Raw genomic sequence first — 13,843 nt, forward strand, 5'->3', positions numbered from 1 at the left:
CGCTCTGCCTACCCCAGCTAACCTGCCAACAACAAAACCTACACCTAAACCCAGGCAGTACAAGGTAGGCGAAAAACACCCCCCACAAACTGCCAATCCAGTGAGGGGTGAAAAAATTCCTACCTGGCCCCAAAACGGCGACCGGCTGTACCTGTACTGCCAATCCAAGGGTGAGGAGGGTGGGACGAGCCAGCCAGCAACTGCACGGAGGGGGAAGGCGGGCAGAGCCAATAACGGCTCTAAAACCACGCCCACGTCAGGCTCCCGGATGCCCGGGAAAGCCAGCCGCTCTCCCTCCGTGCATGAGGGCAAAGCCAGGCACCCAGGTAAGCGCGCGCGCGCACGCGCACCGGGAGTGCCTATTTGCCCACATATTCGGAAAGAAGAGACGGACACAAGGCTTGGGTGAAACAGGGCCTTTTATTGACCAATTCAACCTGAACACTTGAACTGGGACTTAACTAACGGCAAGGGTGAAACTAGCGGTACAGTTCGAGCAAGGGGGTCACTGTGACCAGCTCCTCGTACTGCATGGGCGAGCACCCCCTGCCCTAGGCGCAAGCCATCCACTGCATGGCTATAACCCAGCCGACCAGGCTAATGGTTCCCCCCTTTAAAGCGCCATACACCCCAGCCGTAAGGCCCGAGGTAATGCCTTTTCCGGGGGGTCCCAAGGGCAGTCTGCCCTCTCAGCTGGCAACCGTAAGGCCCGCCAGCCGATCCGAGACAGACCCCCATTCCCCACCAATGGGGATGTGCCACCGGGTGCTCACCAGCCCGCTCTGCCTACCCCAGCTAACCTGCCACCGTTAGGGCCAAGCCTCTGCTTAGGCCCTAATGCCCCACATCTCCTGCAGGGCCAACCTCAACCCTTGCCGCAAATCCGTAAGAAAGATCTCATTACCTTTAAAGGACAGGTGAACACCATCCCCCCTAAAGAGGTCGGCGTACGTGTCCCTAATTTGAGGATGGGGTAAATAAACCCCCAGGCCCTCACCCAAAGCCTTAAACATGGCCTTATTGGCCTTACGCCTAGTCCGTTCGACAGCATCATGATCCAAAGCCTCCTTCCATACACGCCGGGGGAGGATGGCCGAATAGATAATAAGAACGCCCGGCCACCGGCTCAAAATAAACCGAAGGTCAGCTTGCGCTTGCAGCGTAAGAGCCTTCCCCTTGACCCAACCTAAGTCATTACCTCCTAAATGTATAACTAAAAAATGAGGCGGAGGGGCAGACCTTCCCTCAAACAGGAGAGGCAACAGGCCCGGCCAACGCAGGCCCCGACGGCCCTGCCACTCGATCTGGGCCCAACGGCTGAGGCCAAGCTGGGATCCGAGGTGGGTCCTCTTGGCCTGATGGGCGGCCCAGAAGACCATGCTGTGCCCGCAGATGAGGATCCGACACCTCCCACGGCGAACCACAGCACCTAAAAGAAAGAACAGTCAACACAGCTCACTTCGGGGCAGGCAGAGGGCGGACATACCCCCGGTAAGCCGCCGAATGCCACCGCCCAACCCTGCGAATAGCCGCATCAGTGTATCCCATGGCAGCGGCGGTAGAAGCCGCCCCAATTCTGAAAGAATGGGTACCAAACTTGAAGCCCTCCAGGCCCAACTTAGCCAAGGCCCGCCCAGTGACAGACCAGAACTGATACCTGGTGAGAGGGGACTCATCGCAATGGCGAAAGAGAAGACCCTCGCCATCTCCCCTCTTCTCGAGATACGCCCGCAAGCCCCTAACCGGGCACAACTCGGCGTCAGCGCAAGAGCCCAACCAAACAGTCGACCCTTTACGATGCTGGTCAGTCTTGGACGACCGGATCCTTAAAGAGACTTTCTCTCCCACAAACCGTACATCCTGAAGTAGCAACGCCCACTGAGAGAGGTCCAAGCGAGACTGAGCCACCAACTCACCAACCCTGAGAGCCCCAAAGAAGGCCGTAAGCGCCGCCGCGTGGAAGAGCGCCGCTTCGTAGCCCGATAGGCAAACCGACTGCCAGGCGCCCACCAATCCTTTCAGTATGGCTGGCGAAATAGGTTGCCTGGCATCCTGCCGCGCGCCAGCCTCCCGGGACCAACCCTCAAGCATCTTACGAATCCTGAAGTCGCCAGTCATCTCCGGAACTCCCCTAGCCTTGCTAATAAAGGCCAGGGCAGCCAAGAGCCCCCGAATGGACTTAACGGATAGGCCGCCAGCCCATCTCGCAACACAGAATTGCATAAGGTGCTCAGCCGGAATGGGCCAGCACTGCTCCAAACCAGCCTCAATACGGAAGCTCATGAACTGCCGCACAGCGCGATCATACGCTCTCCTCGTGCTGGGTGCGATGGCTAGATGGATGGCTCTGTGCACTTCATCCCTCCAAGACTCCACAACTCCACAGGCATCAGAGATGGCGAGGGGTCTGCGCCGGGTGCAAGCAGGCGAAAGCGCTCCATCTGCTGGCGAGACAGAGCGTCCGCCACCCCATTGTCAATACCAGGGACGTGCCTAGCCCTGAACAAAATGTTCAGGCGAAGGCATCGGAGCGTAAATGGCCTGACCAACCCCATGACCCTGGGAGATCTGGCAGAGAGGGAATTGATCACGTGCACCACTGCCATGTTGTCGCACCAAAAGTGGACAACATGGTTGGCGAGCTCATCCCCCCACAACCAAAGCGCAACCAGGATTGGAAAAAATTCCAAAAACGTGAGATCCCTAGTGACGCCTGTAGTGCGCCAACCAGCTGGCCAAGGCTCCGCGCACCAGTGTCCCCTAAAAAAGACACCGAAGCCCCAAGCCCCGGAAGCGTCTGAAGCCACCCGCAATTCAGCCTCCAGGAGCAATTCCTCCCGCCATAAAGTCACTCCATTGAATGAGGCAAGAAAGTCCTCCCACACCTGAAGGTCCTCCCTAACACCTACAGACAACCTAACCTTATGATGGGGCAAACGCAAACCTGCCATAACCTCACACAGGTGTCGCAAAAAGGCGCGCCCAGGTGCCACAGCCTTGCAAGCGAAATTCAGGTGACCCACGAGCTGTTGCAGCTCACGTAGCGTAACCTTGTGTTTACCACGCATGGCAATCAACCGCTCACGCAAATCGGCCACTTTGGCTGCTGGGAGACGAAATGTCTGCGCCACCGTATCAATCTCGATCCCTAGGTAAGTCAACACCTGCGTGGGCCCCTCGGTCTTCTCATGCGCCAGCGGAACACCGAGTTCCTCCGCCAACGCCATAAAACCCACCAACAGGCGGGCACATTGTCCAGACCCCCGGGGACCACAAAAAATAAAATCATCAAGGTAGTGGGCGGAGTCACGGCTTCGCAGCCTCTGACGCAAGGCCCACTCCAAAAAGGAACTAAACTTCTCAAAGGCCGCACAGGACACAGAGCAACCCATTGGGAGCGCCCTGTCCATTTAAATCTGGCCATCAAAGGAGAACCCCAACAACTCAAAGTCCCCCGGGTGCACAGGGAGAAGGCGAAATGCTGACTTTATGTCGCATTTCGCCATTTCCGCACCCCAACCATTCCTCTTAACCATACTAACCGCCTCGTCAAATGACGTATACCTAACGGAACACAAATGCTCCGGAATGGCGTCATTAACGGAATCCCCCTTGGGGAAAGACAAGTGATGTATCAGCCGATACTCACCCGCTGCCTTCTTAGGCACAACTCCCAGGGGGGAAACCCTCAAATTGGGCACCGGAGGGGCGGCAAATGGGCCCAAGACGCGCCCTTCAGCACATTCCTTGTCTATCTTACGCCTAACTACGTCCTCCAAACCCTTAACTGAACGCAAATTTTGGGACATGAAAGGGGCCCGAGGGCCCTGAAATGGAATTTTAAAACCATAAGTGAAGCCGTCTAACAAAAACCGTGCAGAAACTCTGTCAGGATAATTCCGCAAGGCCTCAGCCAGAACCCTCAGCTTTATGGGAGAAGGACCCTTTGTCAGGAGCAACTTGTCCGGAGCCGCCTCCTGGGCGCCTATACCCGCCACCCCGAGGCTTGGGGCGGGGGCAGGCCGGAAATGAATGGGGGCCCTTACATCGTGGGCACTCATGCTTAAACCCGCACCCTTTTCTGGAACACACGCCCTGATAGGCAAAGTCCCAACAAAGCAGCCGGGGTTGAACCGGCTGCCCCGCTGAGGCGCGGGTACCAGAGGTGGAGGCAGGCCTATGCAACAAATGCCCACTGTCAGCCCTATCGCCCAAATTGGGTTTGGCGGGGGCCATCAACTGCAGCCAAAGCTGCTGATGTATACGGTCCCACGGCAAGGTAGGATCAGAAGCTGCACGCATACGGAACTCTTCGTCGTACTGCATCCAAGCAGCACCAACGAAATCCGTATATCCCCTGTATATAATATCAATATATTGAAACAGGGGGGCAGCCCTGTGAGGCTGCGCGCGGGCAAGAACCCCGGCATAGATCAACATACCCGGCAGCCAATTGGACCAGGAACGATCCACCTTACGCCTCTTCATCCTCTCCTTATCGCGTTCATCCATGTCCTCTTTATCCTTCTTTTCCAGTTCCCGGAAAAGAAGAGTAAAGACGTCGACGAACTCACCACGCAATATCTTGTCCCTGGTGGCAGGGGTCAGGTGGTCTCCCAAAGGGAGGGCCGCGTCACCAAACGGCATGGCCCGGTAGGGCAACGACCCCAAGGCGGTGGGCTGATAATAAAGACCCCCTAGATAGGGAGGCCAGAAAGCTGCCGGTTGCCCAAACGGTTGTGGGCTACCCCCCGCAGTGGCTGAAGAAGCAGGCGCGGCGGGTATGGAACCAGGCGTAACAGGGACCGGACCAAGTCCCCCCAGCCCTTGCTGAGCCGGGACAGGCGCATGACCCCAAGGCTGCCATGGCCCAACACCTACAGGTTGCAGCTGCCCGGGAATACCTGGCCAAGCCGGATGACTAGAATAGGAAGAATGTGGCAACTGAGATCCCCAGCTAGTGGGACCACATGATGACCCTATAGGCCCCCATGGCCATGTCTGAGATGTCTGTGTCAAAGCGGACTTACCCTCGGGCTCCACCTGATCCACTGCCACCGCTACTGGAGGAACCTCCGACACCTCGGCTGTGTCATCCTCTGCCCGTGCCGAAGGCCCAGCTCGGTCCAGATCTTCCTGAAGCACGCCCGCACCGCTCATCTCACCACCTGTAGAACTTTCCAGAACAGAAAGACGCGTGAGGACATCGCGCTGAAAAGTGGCCCGGGAAACCTTCTTAGAAGCCCTACCGGCCCTGCCGGGAACTACCTGACCAGAAGAAACCCCTTTTGCCCGTTCCAATAAGGCCAACTTGGCCAAAATTTCCTGCCGGAGCGACCCTGAATCCTCCTCATCAGAGGACGAATCAGGGGGAGGCCCACTGACTTTGGGGCGCTTAGCAGGCTGCTTGCCTTTGCTGTTGCCTACCCCTTTTTTTGGAGGCATGATGACAAGGGGGGGGGGCAGATGCCAACCGACACACCAGGCACTAGGCCCTCACCAGCAACACAAATAATACCAGGGCCAGTAATGCAAATCGTGCCCTAAGGTCACGGCCGGATAAAATTCCCAGCGTATGCTACTAGATACAGCCGATTAAACCTCCTCCCAACCTAGCCTCTCCCCCACACTCACCCCCACACTCTCAGTCTCCCTCCCTCTCTCTCTCTCTCTCTTTTTTTTTTAAATACTATATTGGAGAGAAGAAAAGGCAAAGGCCACCCTAGGGCCACCAGAGGGAAAGAGGTGGGGGTGGGGCAAGAGGTAGGGTGCCAACAAGACCACCCCAGAGGGCAGCCACCCTGTAGGGCAAGGAGCCGCTGGTCCCAACTGCAGCGGCGCGGCAAGAAGGGCGGCGGGACCGGCCCTTCCCTGCAGGACCACAGAAACAGGCCCTGAGGGCAAACGGCGCCGAAAAACGGAACCAGGTAAGGGGGGGGGAACAACCACCCCCACCGCCCCCAACCCGCCCAGAACCCGGAGCCCTGGGAGAAAAACGGGGGGGGGAGGGGGCTAGAGCAACGAACGCTCAGTCCCCGCGACCGGATTCACAGCCGACAGCCCTCTCCCTCAACAGGAAAGCCACGGCAAAGCCTCGTCGGCCGAAGTCCGTCCCGGCGTGCGGCCTCAGCGCAGCGCAGCAGACGCGGCCGCACGTCCTCTCCCCCATGAGCCAGCCAGCAACTGCACGGAGGGGGAAGGCGGGCAGAGCCAATAACGGCTCTAAAACCACGCCCACGTCAGGCTCCCGGATGCCCGGGAAAGCCAGCCGCTCTCCCTCCGTGCATGAGGGCAAAGCCAGGCACCCGGGTAAGCGCGCGCGCGCACGCGCACCGGGAGTGCCTATTTTTGTTCATAGTATTGCACTAACTGAACCTCCCACCCCTGAATGTTACTTGTTTCAAAACTATGGGTTGGATCCAATCAGCTTTTCCACTGACCTCCCCCACCCAAGGTTCTACTGTGGCTTATGAGACCTCCAGCAGCAAAAACCATGTGGAGTAGAGGTTGTAGTAAGGAGGAGAGTTTGTTGAGATTGAGTGAAAAAGCTGGCTGGATCCAATCCTATGCTTTCTGGAACATAGTTGTCCCAGTTCTAACCACTGCTGTAGTCACATGATCCAACCAGATTTGCCAAAATAATTCGGCTATTGATGTGATTCAAACAACAATCCTATGCAGAATTACTCCAGTCTCAGCTCATCAATTTCAATTGGCATAAACAGAAGTAACACTATATAGGATTGCACTGACAGATCCATAATGCTAGGAGTGCCTTGACCCACTTTGGTAAGGTAAAGAAACGTTCACTGCAAAAGTTGTTGTCCTTCAGTTTTTTACTCCTCCTCACACTGTGATGCAATTAAAACAAAAACCTGGAGACTGACCTAGTTTTGCTGCTAATGACCAATATTTTGCATCTCTTTTTTCTTCCACCTCCATTCCCTCTACCGTCTGGAGCATTTCATATTCATCCATGGTCCGTTGCTAATGTAACTTCTTTTAAGAATCATTTTAATAATATAATGTGTAGGGCATGGATCTTGTTGCACTGCTAGAGAAAGCATTTTGTGGGTGGCAGGAAGGTAAGAAGGTAGGCTCTATGAACGTGTGCTACTTGTAAATTAGATCAAGCTGAGAGTGGTATTTCCAGCAGACTGTAAATTATGCCTAAGTGTATAGTATTTGCCAAGTGCCCGGGAAAAGTGGTAATGTATTTTAAGCATCGAAGAGTTTTTAACTTGAAGCAGCAGCATATTCCTTTACATTCCTCCCTGCCCTCCCCCTCTGCAGGTAGTATTTTCATATTTCAGGAGATACCTTGGAATGGCATAGAGAGATCACAGTTACTTGTTAATAATAAACTTGTCTGTACATGTTCTCCAAAGATACCTGGGAATGATACATTGAGAATGAAGCACTTGTACATGGAGGATTCCTATAGAGTAAATAGAGCCTGCGGTGTCCACTCGACCCCCCTCCCATGTAAGCACATTCATGGTAGTATTGTAAAAGCATGAGAGTGAAATGGAGGTTGATGCACACTTACCCCATCTAGTCTTCTCTTTTGATTGATTGATTGATTAGATTTTTACCCCGCCCTCCCCACAAGCAGGCTCAGGGCAGGTTTCAATCATAAATAAATCACAATAAATAAAACCAATAAAATACATCTCAGAACCAACATGTATTTTAGCATTCCAGATGGTGCACCCCTCCCCCTCCCCCTGCCCACAATACACAAGGGAAGAAAAGGGTGGAGGTGTGGGTTGGTGAAACCCCTCAAGTGTGGGGAGGCAGATGGACCATATGCTCCCCCCCCCCACTGGCAGGAGACCGGCAGGGAGGCTAATTAGATGGATCCAGTGCTGGCCTCAACCATATGCCTGGCAGAACATCTCCGTCTTACAGGCCCGCCGAAAAGATACAAGATCTTGGCGGGCCCGAGTGTCTTCCTACAGAGAGTTCCACCAGGTTGGGGCCAGGAAAGAAAATGCCCTGGACCTGGTCAAAGCCAGCTGAGCCTCCCTGGGGCCAGGGACCACCAGTAAGTGTTTACCTGCAGATCTAAGAGTCCTCTGAGGTATATATTTTGCATCAATATAATGTATTCAAAGTCTGGTGCATAAGGAACTTCAACGAAGGCAGGATAAATAGATTTGTGGCAGTCCTGCCTTCAGAATATCCAGCTCCAACATGGGAGTATACACCTACCTGGCTCTTCACACACCCCCACTGCCCCCCAGGAAGAAGATGAGAGAATGAGAAATCCCAAGAAGGAGCCCTTAGAAAGAGCTAATGAAGTCAACCAGGCTCCAATATGTTGTATACAGTTCATTAACAAAAGTAATGTTCTTTTGGAAGCATCACTGCTGCCTTTGCGTACTTCATTATGGAATGCCATGGTTACAGTGTCCCTGCTTCTTCCCTTACTTGGGTATCACAAAGTCTAATTTAGGTGGGTACACTTCAACACTGGGCTCTCTTTGAATCCACACTGGAGGCTTAAAATTCCCCATCAGAGGATAATGTACCCTTGAGCCCATACGACTTGTTGAAAATATCTTCTCCCAGAAATCACTCAAGAGTCCAAATAATAACTTCTCTGCTTCTTCCTTTAGGATTAGTTTCTTCTTCCATAGAATATCATAGTGAACTGTTGGTGTGGTGGTGATGGTAGAGAATAGCCATATCAATGGCTTGAGGGAGATCAGTTTCTTGAAGAGGCTGAAAAGCAAAGAGTCCAGTAGCACCTTTCAGACTAATCAGCTGTACTGTAGCACAAGCTTTCGAGAGCCACAGCTCTAACCATGAGAGCTGTGGCTCTCGAAAGCTTATGCTATGATAAGGTTGGTTAGTCTTAAAGGTGCTACTGGACTCTTTGCTGTTTTGCTACCACAGCTAACTCCTCTGGATTGAAAAGGCTGATAACTCTTGGAAAATCCTGGAATTTTTTCAGATTTGTGATTCCCCCCCTCCCCAGACTTCATCAGGCCAGGCTAGGAAAGGGTGAAGAATACTGACACATCAAGTCTTCCTTGACCGACTTCTAGATCATCTGCAAAGTTCCAGTTTTCCATCTTCTTTCCAGATTTTCTTGCCTTAGAATGATCTTTTGCATGCTCTAAATGTCAGTCTGTATGTCCCCAATGAGCTCAGTATTCAGACCATTATAGTGTATAATTATGAAGTGGGGAAGAGTGACTGGTCCCAGTTGCATTTCTGGTTACATTTATTCATATTTCTGTCATTGGTTTCCATTCTCTGCTTCCTGCCTTTCATTCTGTGGGTTCATTTGCATTTCGCAGAAATATTACACAGCTTGAATCCGCAGTATGTATGGTAATTAGCAGAGCCATTTAGATTGGAGTAACTCTGCATAGGATTGCACTGTAAATGTACAATGTACATCATAGATTCATTGTACATAGTGCTAATTTATTGCTATAATTATAACATTGAAAAGAGTGTTATTTATGCAAACAATTTGATGTGAAGGGGAAAAAAAGAAAATGATACTGAAATAAAGAATCATAGATTTGCAGAAGGGACAAGATAAATCGAAGCAGAGATGTTCAGAATGAAATTAGAAATTCTATATTATTGCTATCACAAGTTTGGAACTTTAATAGTGCAGTTCTAAGCAGAGTTACATCCTTCTGAGTCCATTGATGTCAGCAATTGATATCAGAACTCAGAGCCAAAACACACATTAAGAAATACCCAGGTTCAGCACGTGTTCTCTTACTTCAAGGTTTGCCGGGATCTGTAGGCATCCTGGAAGCTTAAAGTTTAGCATTTACAGAGCAGCAAAAAGGGGAAGGGAAATACAGGTGCCTGTATTTTAAGCTTTAAGCTTCCAGGACGCCTTTAAGCTTCCAGGACGCCTACAGATCCTTTAAGCTTCCAGGACTTTAAGCTTCCAGGACGCCTACAGATCTTTAAGCTTCCAGGACGCCTACAGATCCCGGCAAACCTTGAGGTAAGAGAACACGTGCTGAACCTAGGTATTTCTTAACGTGTGTTTTGGCTCTCAACCTACAGGACAAAACAAGGAAAAGATTTTTCAGTAAATATTCCAGAGGAAATTTGTTTTAAATCGTCTAAGGACATTTAACCTCTTTCTTTAATGAAGCCATCACCAGAGAGAATGATCTCCATGGTCTTGGGTGGTACTACTCTCAGATCAGATGGGCCAAATTGAATTAATCCAGCTGCATTCTTTATTGGAGGTATTTGGAATATGTTGACACTCATGCATATATGGTTGGAATGCCCCTTGGTGAAAGAATTTTGGAAACAAATCTTACACAGAATTGTAAATTCTTGTGATATAAAATGGCACATGACCAAGTATGGTCTTAGTGGACTCACTGCAAAATTATGTAGAAAAAGGCATACAACATTTGGGATGCAGTTTAATAATATTAGAAAGGTTACTACTGGCAAAAAAAAAGGAGGTAGAAAACTTTCCTAGAGTAGACAGCTGGCTCAGGAAATGCGGCCCCTTCCTGGCATGCAGCTAAGCTGCTAAGCCAGGGGCCGTTGATTGCCGCACCGGAGGGGAAGATGGCACCACCCCCTCACTCCTAATAAGGAGTGCTGGGAGGGATTCGGTTTCGTTTTCTCAGCCATGCCGGATGCTCCTCTCGGCTGGTCCGGGAGGAAACGACCGGGCACCCTGACCGGGCGGCTGATCCGCAAGGATTAGCCCCCAGGACTCCCAGGGAGGGAGCCAGGGTCCGGGACGCGGCGGGAAGAACTCCCCGAAATCAATGCGGGGGGGGGGGGATTGCCTGTTTGTCCCTATGGAGGCCGGCAGATGTGCGCGGCACCTCGAATGCCGCCGGGCAACGAGAAACGGCAAATAAAAGAAACAGGCGGAAGCCCGTAAACAAGAGAATCCCTTCTGTTCTACAAGCGTTTGTGAAGGAGAGGTTGATCTGAAGAAGACTCGTTCTTCCCCTTCGTTGAGTTCCAGAATTTTGTTGGCGCCCCCCCCCCCCCCAAATGGCAGCAAAGAAGCAAAGTCCCGCTCTCGGTAAGTCAATCTCGGCTACCTTGAAGGGGGAGTCGCTCGAAGAGTTGGTGCACAGGGCGGTGGTGGAAGCCATAAAACCCTTTGTTGACAAGCTGAACGAAACTGATCAAAGGGTGGGCTTAATTGAAAGCGAAGTGAAAACCATTAAGGCAGCAGCGGGGGGGGCAGAGAAGTCTGCTCTGGAAAGTGCGTCACTTGTGAAGGCTACAAAAAAGGAGCTGAAGCTGGTTGAGAACCAGCTGATCGGGCTACAGATGGAACGAATGCAGACAATTTTGCGTCTCCAAAACGTGAAAGAGGAGGAAAAAGAGGATCTGTGGGAGGTGGTCTCGGAACTATTGGCGATACCCGCGAGGACGACTAAAGAAGAGGTTAAAAGCGCCATTTTGGAGGTCCGTCGGGCTTCTTCAAAATATGCAACAAAGCGACAGTTGCCTCGTGAGATCATTATTGACTTTTAATCTAAAAAGATTCGGGACACCATCCTATATAACTCATACAATGCGGATTTGGACTTTATGGGTTTGAAAGTCAAGATTTTGAAGGACGTTCCATTTCTAGTCCGGAAACGGCGCTTTAAATATAAAAAGTTTGCAGCTCTTCTGAGGGACCATGGAATAAAGTACAAATGGTTATTCCCGGAAGGAATATGGTTCAGATATAAAGATCAGGCCTATAAGATATTATCAGAAGATCAACTAAAGGATTTTGAGAATAAAAACCCAGAACTCTGCTGCACCGAGAACGAAGAAAAGGAGGAGCCGGAGGGGGGGGGAGGAGGAGGAGAGCACCGCAACAGCGGTTGCACAGAGAGAACTGCGTCCGGGACCTAGAAGGGGGAGGAAAGTTTAATCAGAATTTGAAATGTTTATTTTCTGTATGATTAACCACTCCATCATTATCCTATGGAGCTATTTTTGTATTATGACAGTATGAAGGGAAACATTGAAGTGTAGTGTTTAGTGTTTGTAGTTCATTCCCCCCCCCCCTTTTTTTTCTTTTTTTCTTTTTCCACCCCTCTTTGTCCCTTCCCTCTCCCCTTTCCTTGTGATAGTCTTGTGTAGTGTTGTGTAGTAAAAAATTAAAAAAAAAAAAGGAGTGCTGGGAGGGCAGAGCAAGCACTTGTTGCACAGCTCTGCCCTTCCCAGCTCAGTCCGGTTAGTCGCTCGGCCCACCCGCTTCTCCCTATATTGGTGCAGGATTAGCCGGCCGCTTATGGGGCCAGGTAGGAATTTTTCTCCTCCCTTTCCGAATTGGCCAGGAAAGGGTTTTTTTTCCGCCTACCTTGCACTGATGTTTAGGGATTGAGGTGATTGGCTAAGGTGGTGCCTGCTAGGAGTGTCCTGGCTGGTTTGTATAGGAGTAGGGTGCGGGCCGCTGAGCACCCTTGGCGCTTCCCTATTGTGGGAAGAGGGGCCTGCCTAAAGGTTTGGTACTGCTGTGATGGCTGCCAGATGCAGAGGCACGCTGCCTTTGGGAACCCGAGCCTGCGAGTCCTTCCCTCACTGCTATACGGCTGAGAGGTTCAGGAGCTTAAAGGGGGGTGACCAAAATTGCCTGGCTGGCTGGGTCTGCCCCATCCACTGGATGGGTCCTACCTGGGGCTTCGGGGCTTGCTCAGACAGGTCAAGGCGGTGGTCCATGGGGACACCGTGGCTTGACCTGTACTGCTTTTAGGTCCTTGCCGCTGTTTGGCTTGTTTTGTCTGTACATAGTTAATAAAGTGGCCCTTAGATCCAACTTGGTGTCCGTCTCTATTTCTGACTGGGGTGGCAATGCAAGTTTGTTGCTGAGTAATTTGATAACCTATAAACAGTTACAGGACAGAAGAGATTGATCACAAAATTGATTTATCCAAAATTGGCAGCCATTTGTATTATTTTGGAACAAGGTTTAAAAAGACAATGTTATATTAGAAGTCTTCTCATGCATGTGCTGAGAAAAGTTTCATTATATTTTCAGATCTGGGCTTGCGGGGGGCGGGGCGGTATTGTGATTGCTGCTTTCCAAGTAGGATACTGCCAGTTCAGGTTCAAATTTGGTCCCCCCCCCTCATATTCTGTAATTCACGATTAGAGATGGGCACGATCGGCATTATGATCGAAAAATACCCACGGTAATGGCGATTGCGCGATTGGGACCCAGTAGATAGGCACTGAATCAAACCATTGGTCTATCAAAGTTAGTATTCTTGGAGACATATATTAATGTAGCAAAGCTGTACAGTAAGGAAAATGTGAGATCACACACAGCGAAAAGAGAAAAGTTACCTTTATTGAGGTATGTTCACATCCACTGTAGTAGAAAGGAAACAGAAACCTGTTCTAAAGGATACTTTTCCATGTCACAAACGGCTAGCTGATCCATCTTCACTTGTGTGAATATGGGGGGGGGGCATGTTTTCACAGGAGAGACCCACAGAGGTTGCAATACCACAGGGAGAGGGAGAAAACACGAAAAGCACAGGAAGACACATCAGAAAGCATCTCCCATCTTAGACAAGGAGAGGCATCCTATTGAATAAGAATGCACAAGCTGATTTTAGTGCAAAGAGAAATATAGTGCCCCCCAGTGTCTAGATATGTTGAGTTGCCTGTACTCCAATAAGTATGTTGTCCATTCTAACTCTGAACATCAACTACTATCTGATCAGACCAGAAACAATGGGATGAAATTAAATCAAAAGAGTTTTCAGCTAAACATTAGGAAGAATTTCCTGATTTTTAGAGCAGTCCCTCTGCGGAACAGTCTTCCATGGGAGGTGGTGTGCACTCCTTCTTTGGAGATTTTTAAGCAAAGGCT

The 13,843-nt window shown here is 50.9% G+C and overlaps 1 protein-coding gene across 1 annotated transcript; it reads right to left on the reverse strand.

Annotated features, from left to right (window-relative positions):
- Window positions 1-357: 357 nt before the first annotated feature.
- Window positions 358-5,617, reverse strand: LOC129326475 (uncharacterized). The gene is made up of 2 exons (XM_054974644.1): window positions 5,031-5,617; window positions 358-1,429 (listed from the first exon to the last, which is right to left on the reverse strand). Exons 1-2 carry the CDS (start codon window positions 5,443-5,445, stop codon window positions 828-830), a joined length of 1,017 nt encoding a protein of 338 aa, XP_054830619.1. The 5' UTR covers window positions 5,446-5,617; the 3' UTR covers window positions 358-827.
- Window positions 5,618-13,843: the final 8,226 nt, after the last annotated feature.

The sequence above is a fragment of the Eublepharis macularius genome, chromosome 3 (assembly GCF_028583425.1).
Source record: "Eublepharis macularius isolate TG4126 chromosome 3, MPM_Emac_v1.0, whole genome shotgun sequence".
NCBI lineage: Eukaryota > Metazoa > Chordata > Lepidosauria > Squamata > Eublepharidae > Eublepharis > Eublepharis macularius.